Raw genomic sequence first — 14,155 nt, 5'->3', positions numbered from 1 at the left:
GCAATGGAGAGTTGACTGAACATAAATTGTTTAACTCACTAAGCAAGTCTCCATGGGAGAAATTATCATTTATAATAATCTTCTAAAAACCATTAATCCCAACCTTAATGGCTTCTATCCAACAACCCTCAACTTTTAATTATTAAAAACATTGCATCATTTCTGGTTAAGGAAGATTAATTGCTTCCTTCAAGTTCAATGGTTAAAGAATTCCAAACTATAGTTAATCTAGTTTAACTAAATTCATCTATTAACAACTATAAAATCCATGAAGTTTGATAGTTGTCGTACATTTGCTAATGCTGGTTACTCTAACAGGATAAAATATCTCCCTGTGTATTTTTATGTGTCCTTGTTAAATATAAAGTTTGAACTTAAGGGCTCTAATGAAAGTGGAAATGCTTACTGCTTTTAAATAAGAGATCATTCTTAAGCATAGACATTATGCTGTTGTTTTTGTTTTATGGCGAGATGCTCGTCTTGAATCTCAGCATTGAAAGGGTAAAGCTTTTCATATGAAAGCCTCATTTTCCAAAAGCAACCCTTGGTGCTCTGAACATAGCTTTAGTGTCAGCCATACAAAGTGTGGAGAAAAGGCAAGATATTAATTAGTAGGAAATGTTCTTACCAGACAGAGATGGGTAGAAAGCCTTAGAATAAAAAGGGGAGATAAAAAAGAGAAAAGCAAATATGAAGTAGGTTTCTTCACTTTTCTGGCTACAATATAAACACCTGGGGGAGGACTCTCATAGCATCAGAGAGATTAGGGAGAATTGAAGAGCAGAGTGGGCTTGTGACTAGATTGGTGTTTGAAATCCCAGAAAGGGACTGGAAAGCAGAGGACTCGTGTGAGGTAGATACCACAAAGTAGATATGGCAGCTTATTGTGTTGGGCAGACAGAAAGCTTGAGTAAGCCTAAATTGCTTGTCTCTGTGCCTCATGAACTACATGAGGAGCAATGTCATAAACGCCTACGGAATTCCTAACCATGAATGTAAAGTGACCCAACAGTTTCCGGACTTCGCAAGATGCAGCATCACTAACATAGCAACCTCAGGGGGAAGACACCTTGGAACAAAATGGAGGTCGTGGTGAAAACGCAAGCAATAAAAGATTAAGTCCTAGCAAGTCAGCAGACATGGAGGACCCTGGGCCAACTCTCAGGAAGACCATGCATCACAGAGCAGAGGCAGAGGCTTATGTAACGTGGAAATCAGGCAGGATTATTACTCCTCAGTCGGAGTTCAACAGGAGCCAGCAGAGGACACCTGTGGGCCAGCACCATTTCCCCCATGGTATGAGATCCCAGGAGCTTCCTCCACAGGCACACACATTCCAGGCACAAGGACGTGGCAGAAAGAAAACCCCACAGAGACTGTGAACTTTCAATTGATTAAATATGAGAATTGCCTATGACTCACAAACTTAAAAGATATGTTTTTTCTGTTTTATTGCCTTTTCTTTTCATAAGTAGGAATATATATAGGGAATGTTTAAATCAGTTATAGGAACTGAAGACAACAGTATTACTTTGCATACTTTGCATAGGTGCAAAATACTCAGGGACTAGTTCTTTTAAAAACTGGCAAAAATAAACATATGAACAAAAGTTCAAATAGTTCAAAAGTTAGACTTCAACCTCAATTTAGTAGTACAGCATTTGAGACTTCATATGCATATCACATTGAAATAGCAAAGTATATTAATCATTCTATATTTTGGGCAAATAAATTAACTAACCTTATTTTCTGTGAGCACTTAAAATTGTCTTTAAAATTATTTAATAACTAGAAACAGATACCACTTAGATGTCATATTTTAGAATATAAAAGTATATAAAATATTTAATGTCATGTATAAGTCTAGAAAAGACTTAAAATCTTTTTATTTGCTAAATTAATTATTTATTATTAGGACAGTAGAGCTAAATTGATAATATTACCAATGCTCATTAATATGAGATAATCATTTTCCTGTAGGATTTCCAAAATTGTACCCAATGTTTAAAATGATGACCATTACTGGGCATACATCTGTCATTTAGTTATGATTCCCTAGGCATATTAAATATTTTCACAAACTAAGCATTAAGAAGCTGGTGGAATAGAAATGAAGATAGATAATAGAAATTTCTCAAACTCAAAATTAAATATTCTTCAGAAAAAATATTTCACTTCTTATACTTATGCAAAAAACAGTACTGATTTGTTTAGATATAATTTTTATTTTAGGCAAAAAATACCATACATTAATTTATAGGTAACATGAAATGGAAGGTAATATAACTATTATATAACTACTTCTAAAAAATGAAATTACAGTTGGGATTGACACTGACTCTGTACAACTAAATGGATTAACCATGTTATAAACATTAAAATGATCTTCCATATATTACAAATGGACATTAAAATCCAGAGCTCTTTAATGTAAATTAGATTCCATATATTATCAAAATTTATTATAAATACATCATTATCATGAAAATATAAATGATCTTTTAGATGATCTCAACATTTGTTCTTTCCTTGGTAAACTGTGAGATTTATGACATATGAAGACAGTGTATAAGGGACCTTAAGTCAGCTTTGATCCCATTATTAAGAAATCCATAGAGAATTGGATTAAGACAACAGGACATCATGCCTAACAGATGACAGATGCAATACACCAGCTTGAAATGCCTATTTGAAATCAGGTTATCATTGAAATCAGTTACCACATGGAAAAGATGCAGGGGCATCCAGCTAACAGCAAACACTAATATCAGTATGGTCAGCCTATAGAAAACACTTCGAGATCTCTTTTTGATTCTGGTGATGGAACGTTGTACTCTCATTTCATGAACGTCTGAGTTTTCTTCAGGTTTCATCTCAAAGCAGGTTGGGACTCCCGGTATGAATTTACTGGATGAAGAGAGCTGACCTCTTGCAGAGCCAAAGTTTTCTGGAAGTGTTCTTGAGGGGTTCTCTTGGGAAGGTCTTGCTGGAGCAGGTAACACACATGCCGTCTTCTTGCTGTATCTTCTTCTGTGTTTTCTGATGAATGAATAACTCCACTTATGACTGCTGGAGAGTTTCATCTGATTCCCATTCCTTTTGGATGGATGAAGAGTTAAGTTGATCATCTCATTTTCTTCTAGTCGGCTTTCTTTGTTGGACAAACCACAGCTTATACTTCTGCAGACACTGGTATGACTTACAGTTAGACAAACCAAAGGCAGAATATACTGAACTAGCAATAAAGAGATAGTAAAAGCAATTCTATATGAGTCAGATGGCCAGGACTCAACACATAAGTACCTGCTGCTCAGCAATGCTGAATCGAATGTTTCCTGAAGTTCCACAAGACTATGAAACACTGGAAGGGGAGAACAAATTGCAAAACCTAGGGTCCAGACTGTAGCTATCAGGAAGTAGCCATGATTTGCTGTTAAATTATTAGATATAGGATGCTTTATCATATGATACCTGACAACGGCAATTGATATTAAAATTAAGGTTGAAACCAGAACTGACACACATTGAAGGAAAGGCATAATATGGCACATGACTTTGCCAAACATCCACTGATCCAGCAAGACAGAGGTCAGTGTGAAAGGTGAGCAAAACAGCACAACCAAGATGTCAGAGAAGGCCAAATTTCCTATGAGAAAGTTTACTGTAGTCTTCTGATTACGCTTTTTCATGAGAGCCATTAAAATGAGTAGATTCCCCATAAAACCAAGAAGACTGACTAATGTATAGAGCCCAATCAAGAAATACTGTAAGTCATCTACACTGCTTCTGTAGTCATCCCAGACGGGGAAATCGGAATTCCGAGTGACAGCAGTATTGTTCTCCATGGCAAATGTCTTGTTATAATACTCTTTGAGCTCTAAATCCATATTAGAATCCTGCTTGGAATAAAGAGACAGTCATTAGAAACATACAAACCATTACATGACAACTAAACGTAATCCATCCAGAGGGAGACTGTATTTTACAATTTGCTCCCATTACCCTATTAATCTCCTAAGAAAATTCAGTGAGGTCTTTACTTGGTTCCAAATGCAGTGTAAATTCAGCCAGTAACAAACACACTAAATTTAACTCTATCATCAGTTCTATCCTGCTGTTAACTTGTGCTAAAGGACTAGACTTTTGTCTTTTAAGTTTCTAGTGGAAATAATGTAGGGAAAGGGAAGATAAGAACTTCAAGATACATCATTTATAATAGCTCAATACTATTATTTCCTAGTCCAAGATACCGCGTGCATGGTATCATGACATAATCTTACCTTAAAAAATCCCTTTATTTCCTACCTGAATCAAAGTCAAATGTAAAAGTCACCTATGTTATCTCTGGTCTACCAAACTGAAAGAGTGATCTCTTCTTCAAAGCTCCCACAATACCCTGAGCACAGCGGTCTGATGCCATATGTCACCATCTGCTTTACATTGCAATCATGCCTACGAGTCTCCCTTATTTATTTGTAAGTAACGCTAAAGTACTTATTCCCCATGGCATTCATCACAACACATGGCACAGTAGCTTCAGCCACTCTAGGTGTTAAATCAATATTTAGGAAAGAATGAGAAATCCAAGCAAAAATCAAGTAACCTAAATATAATCTAGTTCAGGCACTGTTCACATTCAAGCTCCTCAAGTGTAGAATACTATTCCAGGACCTAGGTATATAGAGTAGGCATTCAATAAGTGCTTATCAAGCTGCACCCTACACAGTGCTAAATGAAAAGTCATGCACAGATGGATTCTCAGTCCTTTGAGATGTGCTAGATTATCATGAATTAGGGCAATCACTGATTGACCAGTGTGATGTCAGTATTTTTAAAAACAAGGTTTACCTGTTTACTTGTTAATTTAAAGTTAAATATTCTTCAGAAAAAATATTTTTGCTTCTTATATTTTTAAGCAAAAAATACTAACTTGGTTAACTATGACTTTTATTGTAAGCTAAAAAAAAATACCATTTATATAAATGTCAGCTTTAGAAAGATGTCATGAATTCATATTGTTTAAGGAACACATTGTATTTTAATGTTAAAAGTAGAAGTGATGCTAACACAACACTCCATACTAAGTTTTTTCATTTCAAATAAAATTTATGTCATATAACAATGGCATTACATCCACCTCTACATAGTAGAGATTTTGTAATATTGCTTAATGAAGCACTAAATTGCCTATAACATATCAGTAAGAGGCAAAAGAAACCCCTACTTCATTTTAATGAAAGTTAGCACTTCCACTTTTTCAAACAAGAATTTCCTACAAGAAACTCAAGACAACAATAAGCTATTGAATTCTGATGAGGTCATAGTGTTACAGATTTCTTTTTCTCTCTCTCTTTCTCTGTGTGTTGTGTTCGGGGGGTATGTGTGTGTTGCTAAAAAGTACTTTTGCTACATATAAATACATATTTTATCTACTTACTTCTAGATCTATAATTGAATAATTACACTTAAAATTATAAAAAGACATTCACATTTAAATTAATAGTGAACAGTGTTACCCTCAATTGATGAGGGACTTACAAATCCTGGTTCATTACATTTCCAAAAAAAGAAATGCTTTGTGTACATACATCCATTATAAGTAAGATAACCTTTAGTGTTATTTACAGCTATTTTTAAATAGGATTCTGTCATCATCATGCTATGAAAAATGTTGAAAAGTTTTTCACAACTTCTTCCACTAATTCTGTATTGATTGAATTACTGTCTGACACCAGTTTTATCCTTTTAGAGATAAATTAATTCTAAAACCCCAGATCATATTAGTTTATTCTTAGGTCATAACCAGCAATTTACATTGATTTTTGCCTCGAGGGAAAGAGGATAACTGGTACATAAGTGCATCATCCTGATTCTCTTATATCATCTTATGAAACATATGACTGGGCAATAGCCTCCCAGCTACTCCCTTGGATAGGTCAGTGAGTTTTTTTTTGTTTTGTTTTGTTTTTTGTGGTGCTGGGGATTGAACCCAGGGCCTTGTGCTTGCAAGGCAAGCACTCTATCTACTGAGCCATATCCCTAGCCCTAGGTCAGTGAACTTCTAATGAAAGCAGCCTCGACTGGTGTTTCTGCCTAATTTCCTGAGTTCTGATGACCCCCTGACTGTGTCTAGCTTGTTCACAATCCTACTTACACTTATAATGTGCACAAGCTATTTGTATCTGAGCTCCTAATTAATTGGTCTTTTGACTCACTTTCTTGAATCATTCTCTTTCTCCTGACTTTGTAGTAGGACAGTGTTACTATTGTCTTTCTCTACCATCAAGACAAGGACCAGGGAGAAACTAGACAGCCCTTCCTGCAATGGCTTTGTGCTCTTAAGATATAAGACTCATTGTAAAATTGCTGTCCAACACTTTTTGAAGATGAAGAAATGCAGCAGAGCTTTTGGCAATAGAAACAATGTGGTTTTGAATCTAAAGTTCAGCTTATCTCCAACATTTGGGTTCTACTCTCTTGATTAGATCCTAATGTAGATAAGGGAAAAGTTCTGATGATTCTGATGGTAGGGAGGTGATTAATAGGATGCTATGCATATGCAGATGTCAAGTAAATATTTGTTACTAATTACTTTAGAAAGTAGTTTTAAATTTTTCCCAGACTTAAAATAACAGAAATGAATCATCAGAGAAATATTCAGGATATGCATGTGTACATATGTATATGTGTATGTGTTTGTTTACATATGTATATAGGAACCACTACAATTGCAGAAGTTTTTAAATGTCCCCCAAAGAAAATGAGGAGATACCTACATAAAAATAATACTTTAGTGCTTTAACTTTTTAAGCTGAATATTTTCATTGACCAAGGCTATGACATAACCAACATGAAACTAAAATTACAAAAACAAATTCACAACACATTTCTATTTAATTGAAAAAGAAGTGCTTCCTATTGAACATTTGCTACTAAACTCTCCTATTTTAAATGTAGAAGCCTAAAATATTGAATTCATTAAGTTGTAAAAGTCACCTTCTCCTTAGCAAGCAGGTAAAGGAAATGCCATTCACTGAAAACTGGGAAAACTAAGGATAGCATTTCTTTTCTTCCCTAAAATATTCATATAGGTAGTTTATATATGATTTCAAAGATTAGGCAGCTTTAATTAATGAATAGCTAAATAAGGTTAGTTCATTTATTTATTTGACAGTAATTTATTGAATATATAATATGCTAGGTGCTCTGTTCTGCTTTGATGACATAAAGATGACTAATATAAGGTATTATGAAAGGAATATTCTATGAGGGAATAAGTCAAGGTCACACAGTGAATAGCTGTAGACAGCTTGAGATACGAAATCCCTAAATGGGTGATGAATGAATGAATGGCTTCTTCTGGCTGCTGGTGATGTACTCCTTTCACTACAGCAGAAACACTTGCACTATTGATGAATATAACAGAGACTTAGGTACCTATTGATTGAGTAGTAAATTGTCTTTTTTCTATATGTTTTTCCCCCTCTTAATATTCATTTGTTCAACTTTTTTTTTTTTTCATTACAGTTTGGTTTGGTCTCCTTCAAGTCCCAGCCCTTCCATCTACCACACACACACACACACACACACACGCACACGCACACATGACACCTGACCTAGTACTCTGCACAAAATATTCATTTGTTTTCATAAATATTTCTTCTCACAACTAGATCATGGATATTGCTATTGTGGGTGGGGTGAACATGTTAATTAGCCCCTCCATGTTTAAACATGGGATAGCCCCTCCATGTTTAAACAGGGGATAGTTTAAACATTAGGGAAATTTTGTTTGATAAGATATAAGTTGTCTGTTTTAACATTGAAGAATCTAAGGTAGAGGACCTATTTTGAAATCAAATAAATACATAAAAGCATAAAGGATTTATTTTCTTAAAGGTAATCATTCGCTTTCCTTTTCCTGAAAAATACAATGAGAAAACCAACAGTGAAAATGTAAATCTGTTTAATAATTCTATTTTCAAGAAGTTATGATGAATGCTCTACAATTTTATGCAGAATAAATATTTTATGTATAATAATAATAGCAATGTCATATGTGAAAATTAATTCATCTCAGATTACTATAGAAATAGTGAAACATAACCAAAGAGAGTGTTTTAACAATGAAGTAAATAAAAATTACTTCGAGAAGAAATCTGGTACAGACTGAAATCTTTGTTGTGCCTAATTACTATATATTGTTCTCTTTTATATATGGTTGCATCTTCCCATCATCAGCAATTGCAGATGAAATAACAAACTTTAATTCACAGTTTTAAAAAAAGTGAAAAATACCTAAGTTCTTGGCTAAACTCTTGCAACTTTAAAAAAGGAAAGTCTTCAGAAAGATTTACTGTAATTTTCCTATATATTGATCTATATCTGACGCCTAGACAAATGGTCTTCTGAATAAACTTTAAGCATTTTAAGAAAGCAGAGAGTTCTTAAAAAGAATAAGAGGAATTGCAGTGATCTCAAAGAACACTAAGAGATTGATTTATGCATTTAAGTATGGGTTCTTTGTTAAGATAATTTCCTCCCTTATGAAAATACACATCATTCTTCTCACAAAAGATGCCAATCACATAAAAGAATACAATATATGCAAGATTTTCTTCTAGCAATGATCAAATATCAACTATTGCCTATATTGCTGTAATCTTGGAACAATGACGAGATTCCAAGTTCCCAAATATTCCCATGATTTATTCTTAAAGCCAGAATTTGGCAAAATTGGAATTGGGCAGATAAATACAGCTCTGTTCAACTCACAAAACATGCAGGAACGAAGCAGCCTCTCTTCTCAATTCTACCAGCAGAGTTTCTCTTCCCTTGAGAAATCTGAAATTTAACAGTACATTCAGGCTGCAAAATTCCCCTGAAAGAGCCTTAGGCTATTTCCTTAGACTATAGCAAAAATCCTTCCAGACTCAGTCTAACACGATGTTCTTTTAAACGATAAACTGAAAGGTCTGTAAACTTGGGGATCAGAATTCCCTCTTCTGAAATCCGAGGCATAGGGATGCATGTTTATAGCTCGCATTTGTCATAGGAGGCCACCTTGCAAATAGGAGCGCAAACCTAGGCGCGCAGCTGCCTCTGGATCTCGGGCCAACTGCGGGACAGCGCGACAGTTGGACGGCCCGAGTGGCGCTCCACCCGCCGCACCCCGGGCCCCCCGGGAGTTAGAGCTGGCCGGCCACCCCGCTAGCTGCCGCTCCCCGGCCTCCGACGCCGGTCTGCCTGCACCCTGGGCTCCCCAGCGCTGGGGAGCGCTTCGTCCACCCTTCTCCCCGCCTCCGACGAGGCTCCTGCGTGGATCGCGGACATTCTCCTCCGGGGTTCGGCCGGTGCCTGCTCCACCCCGGGTGAGTTGGGGACTGGAGATACCTGCCCGGCACACAAAAAAATCCAGCCCGATCCCTTCCCGGCTTTCCACGCCTGCAACTGCCTGTGCTGCCACCCTGACGCCCCATCTTTCCAGCCGCGCTGCCTCCAGCCTCCCCACTGCACTCTCTGGGAAGCCCCAACAGCATCCAGGACCGAGGACAGGGTGCGGGAGCCCGGGCCCGTGCCGACTGGCCGCCGGCGGCAGGGCTGGCCAGGGCCCCTCGGTGCAGGCCCTCCCGGCACCAACAGGGGCGGCGGGGGTCTGGAGCCCGTACCTCGGGGCGTCCCGGGCGCTGCTGGTGCCTAGGCTCCCGGGGACGCGGCCGAGCTCGGTGGCTTCTGTGCCCAGGCGACAGCAGCCGTGACAGCGGCAGCAAGAGCAGGACCTGGAGGTGGCGGTGGGGAGGAGGGGGCGGGGAACCGCGAGGGTTTTAGAGGCGCCTCGGGAACACGTGACTGCTCCGGGGACCCCAGAGACCCTGCTCCAGGGCGCCTGCTCCGCTCCGGATTTTCCCAAAGCCGGGAACGGGGGCATCGTAGTTTCTACACCACTGTGAGGGGTCCCAGCGAGAAGCTACTGGGCTTCAGGATGTCGCCAGGTCATCCTGGCCTCGGGTTCCAGAACAAGTTAACTTGGAGGGCAAATAGATTTTTTCCGGTCCTCGACGCAGCCCGGCGGTCAACTGCGTGGCAGTGGGTGTACCTCTAAGTGCTTAGACTTTCGAGAAAAAGCTTCAAGACCCAGTTTTTCTCTTTGGAGACAACCAAAGCAGAAACGAAACAGTACCGCTCGTTCTTGCACCTTTTTGAAGTGAGCAAGAAGATTGGGCCAGGCGAGGAGATAGAACTGAACTTGCAGGGCATGCCGAGGAGTCGGTGGTAATGCATGCACAGAACAGGCTAAGGAGTAGAAGTCACGGGTGGGCAAGCGGCGTGGAGCTGGGGAGTGAGGTTGCAATGGCACCAACTCTTTACCGAGGGGTTAAAAACGGTTGCCATTGGGTTAAAAAACAGACAACAAAAAGACCCACAACAAACAGAAAACTCGATTCTGTTCCTCCTCAACATTATTTCCCGCCTTAATATTTCCAAATCCGTATTTTGTGTTGCGCAGTTTTGCCTTAATCATTAGTTGGCAGATAATTTAGGCTGTGTGTGTGTGTGTGTGTGTGTGTGTGTGTGTGAGAGAGAGAGAGAGAGAGAGAGAGGCGGGGGGGGGGGGAGGGAGGGAGAGAGAGCCATTCACCTGTCTCTGGACACAGCTAAGAGGTGAGAGAGGTCACTATTTATTGTATTCTTAAAACTAGAGCTATTACGTGACAATCACAGCATGGCCTGATGGTTTCAAGCCTGTGGGACTGGTCTTCAATCTACTGAAGACAACTTTATTCCTTGGGAACAATGCAATTTGTAAATTTAATTTCCAGGCCAGCAATTGCTGTTACCCCAAAGGTCAGACAATAATTCTTGTGCTCCTTTTCTACTGATTGAGCAGTTAGTACGCATGGGGACTATATTGTTTGTCATTTTATCAGCTATGGAGTCACTCAAGAAGTTCTAAATGCCTGAGGAAACTACAGTTCCTATTTCATTTTTCTATGCTGTCCTGAATCATTGTGTTCTCTCCAATAGCTTTAAACAAGTTGCATCCAAGCAGGCCCATGGGATTCTGCAGTAGGGGAAGGAAGAAAGGAGGTGCTGAAAGCAATGACATTGAGAAAAGGAAAGCTTGGTCTCAGAGTTTCTGATCTCCAACCTCTACACAATTGATGTACTACACATTGCCCCATAAATTTCCATCTTTCCATCCCTTGTATAGTTGTAATGCACACCCTTCAAATACAACTTGACTTTAAAACAACTTCCTGATGAACCCCATCATGACTATCTCCAAAAACCAATCTAGACTACATGCTATTGAGTGTTAAAACTAGAAGATAAATTTCTTTCTTTATCAAATTCAATTTTTTTAACTATACAAACCTGTAAATTGAAGTACTGTTATTGTTAGACTATTGGAAATAAAAGTCCTTGTGTCATTGAGATGAACATTCTATTTAACCTATTTATTTTCCCTTCTCATCACACCCACAAAAACCTCAGGCAAAGTTTTTCTATCATTACTGGTATATTCTCTCTAGTTGTAATAACTGTACAACTAAATTTGATTCTTTCTTTGCAAAATGTTGGGGGTGTCTTACATATCAACAGATCATCCTTTATATTATTTTACAACTTTGAGGTGCAAAAACCTCAGAAAGGGAAGTTAGAATTTCTTCTTTAAATATTCACTAAAACATACAGTATTAGGGTTCCATGGAGGGAAGAAATTATCAACTATCCTTTATTTTGAAAGAATCATCAGTTTAAAATAATCAGCAATATGTTGCATAAAGAAGATGCGACCTTGAGTGTGCTTTTACCTTCAGATTTCCCTAAGAGATTCAGGACTGATCATCATGACTCTTTGTAGCACATAACAGAAGAATTTTGTTTGTGTTTTATAGAGTTGCATTGCAGGGCGTACCACCTCTGGGAACAGAAATAGTAATGTCCACCTCTGCTCTGTGTATTTTTCCTACTCACTGTTTATAAAATGCTCGCTTGGGAAATTAAGTTGGATTTTATGAATGTTACAAAATTAAGCTGGCTATTTCCCAGTGTTCAGGATTTGTTATCAGTTATGAAAGAAAGCTTATCTGTAAAGATGAAAGTTATAGAACACTTGGGACTCCTAAGACAAATTATTGAACAATTGTGCCTGGCGTAGCATTTTGCTGCGGAACATGTCTTGTTTTTATCAATGTTATTACTCCATTTTGATACTTGCTACCATTTTTGGAGGACAGTTGCTGAAGTGCTTTGATATAATCTCAAATGATATATGATTTGGATATATTAGTTATATGGGGTAGATAAACTAGTGAAAATAGTATAATTTTACTAGATGCATTTTTTTCTCCAAGAATTTTTGTTGTATTCATTAAGAGTAAATATTTGTGTCCACTTTTTCTATTATGGTGAATTTAAGTCCTTAATTACATAAGGACATGGAAAGGGCCATTCCTGGGTGTTAACAAAAGTATTGTTACAGTTCTGTTTTTTGCCTTGATTCCTTTGGAATAAGAATAGTTTGTCAGGTAAATTAGTATTTTGGAACTTATTAATTGTAGCTCCTTATTTCAGTTCCTTAAAATGAGGAACTTAGTAATGTGAAAGTCATCTAGTTGCTTTTATGGAACAAAAACTGTTTGAAGTTAACCCAGGGTGCTATAAGCATAGAGTCACTTTCTCAAGAACTTCAGTTATAATTCTGAAGGTCTAAGTGGGGGCACCCTAAATACTTTATTGACTTCCGATAAGCATTGTGCTTCTTAAGCAATGTGCTATTCTCCTTTTGATGTTCTAATGATTAAACCATTAAATAGAAATCAGTAACTGATTTCCAGGGAGAATTCTTTTTTAAAAATTAAATTTCCATGTAAAAAATACCTACACGTATATATGCGACACGCATGTTTGTGGTTATACAATCACACTCACATTTATATTTGAATAACAGACACTTAGAACACCTGGGTTACTGCCAGATTTTATCCCAAATTAATAGTGTGGATTTAGACAATGCAATTAATCTTTTAGTGTTTACAATGTGTGTGTGTGTGTGCGCACGTCCGTGTGAGCAAGTACAGATCTGAAGTTCCCTTTAAGCTCTGAATATCTATGACTTTATTTCATTGATATGCAGGCATTAATACACATATGTGGAAAAACAATCTTTTTTATCTTAACAAAATTTTGGTAGTCATAGGTATTTTTTGCTGCCCCTCCATATTAGAAAAAGAAAAGAAAGGGAAGGAACAAAACACTGTTGACAAAGTTTTTCCATTATTACTGGTATATTTTCTGTAGCTATTAATAACTACACAACTAGATTTGATTCTTTCTTTTCAAAAAGTTGTGGGTGCCTTACATATCAACAGAGCATCTTTTATATCATTTTACAACTTTGTGGTGCAAAATATATATAAAGGAAGAGAACATGGATTTCTTTTGAATCATAATATTTTATCATTTAAATTCATATATAGGTCATTTAATTCTTTCCTTTTGCAGATCAAAGGTCCTCTCAAAAAGTGATGCCGTTGAGAACATCCTCTAATAGTTTTTTAAAATAAACTTTTTATTGGCTATTTAATTTTCATGGTTAATAGTTTAAATCTAGTTATAAATCTAAATATAACTTTAGTATATTTAAGTGGAAATGAAAGGAGAAGGATTTATTTATTTTGGGTATGTTGGTTTATTTTGGATAGTCTTGAAAAAGAATGTTTAGATAACTGTCCAAAGCCTAAGCCCAGAGTTAAATGTTAACATCGTTGAATAACATGTTCTTCCAAAATCCATGTTACCATATTCTTAATCTTATCATTCTCACAGGCAATTCACCTTTCAAAATTGTGTTATTCAGTAGGTAGAAAAATGTGAGGTGCTTCTTCCAGCACACATTATAAGTATTTTCAAAGGCAGCAGGGGTCCATTGTTCAAGCTTACACCTCTTGGGGAAACCAGAAGGGCTTGATTTGTGATGTTCAAAATTTTTGTGGTCCTACCCTATTCCTAGTTTTTCGGTCTTCCAACAAAACATATTTGGTATCCAGATATTATTCTAGTCTCTTAAGTTTAAAGAGGTGAAAAAAAAAAGCCAGTGTATTTGTAGGTCTGTGCAAATAATTAATGACAGTCAATGTGATAAGTTCTG

At 37.3% G+C, this 14,155-nt stretch overlaps 1 protein-coding gene across 4 annotated transcripts; it reads right to left on the bottom strand.

The window, feature by feature from the left end:
• Nucleotides 1-2,274: 2,274 nt before the first annotated feature.
• Nucleotides 2,275-9,784, bottom strand: Npy5r (neuropeptide Y receptor Y5). Of its 4 annotated transcripts, none has more exons than XM_047550935.1 (3): nt 9,669-9,784; nt 8,776-8,844; nt 2,275-3,896 (listed from the first exon to the last, which is right to left on the bottom strand). In XM_047550935.1, exon 3 carries the CDS (start codon nt 3,885-3,887, stop codon nt 2,547-2,549), a length of 1,341 nt encoding a protein of 446 aa, XP_047406891.1. In that variant the 5' UTR covers nt 3,888-3,896; nt 8,776-8,844; nt 9,669-9,784; the 3' UTR covers nt 2,275-2,546. The 4 variants fall into 4 exon arrangements, with proteins under 4 accessions (XP_047406891.1, XP_047406887.1, XP_047406890.1 ...); XM_047550931.1 differs by lacking the exon at nt 9,669-9,784 and adding an exon at nt 9,394-9,415; XM_047550934.1 differs by lacking the exon at nt 8,776-8,844 and having other exon boundaries at nt 2,275-3,899; nt 9,669-9,747.
• Between the last annotated feature and the right edge of the window lie 4,371 nt (nt 9,785-14,155).

Source organism: Sciurus carolinensis, chromosome 4 (assembly GCF_902686445.1).
Source record: "Sciurus carolinensis chromosome 4, mSciCar1.2, whole genome shotgun sequence".
NCBI lineage: Eukaryota > Metazoa > Chordata > Mammalia > Rodentia > Sciuridae > Sciurus > Sciurus carolinensis.
The sequence above is the reverse complement of the archived record's forward strand: the minus strand, read 5'-3'. Positions and strand labels throughout refer to the sequence as shown.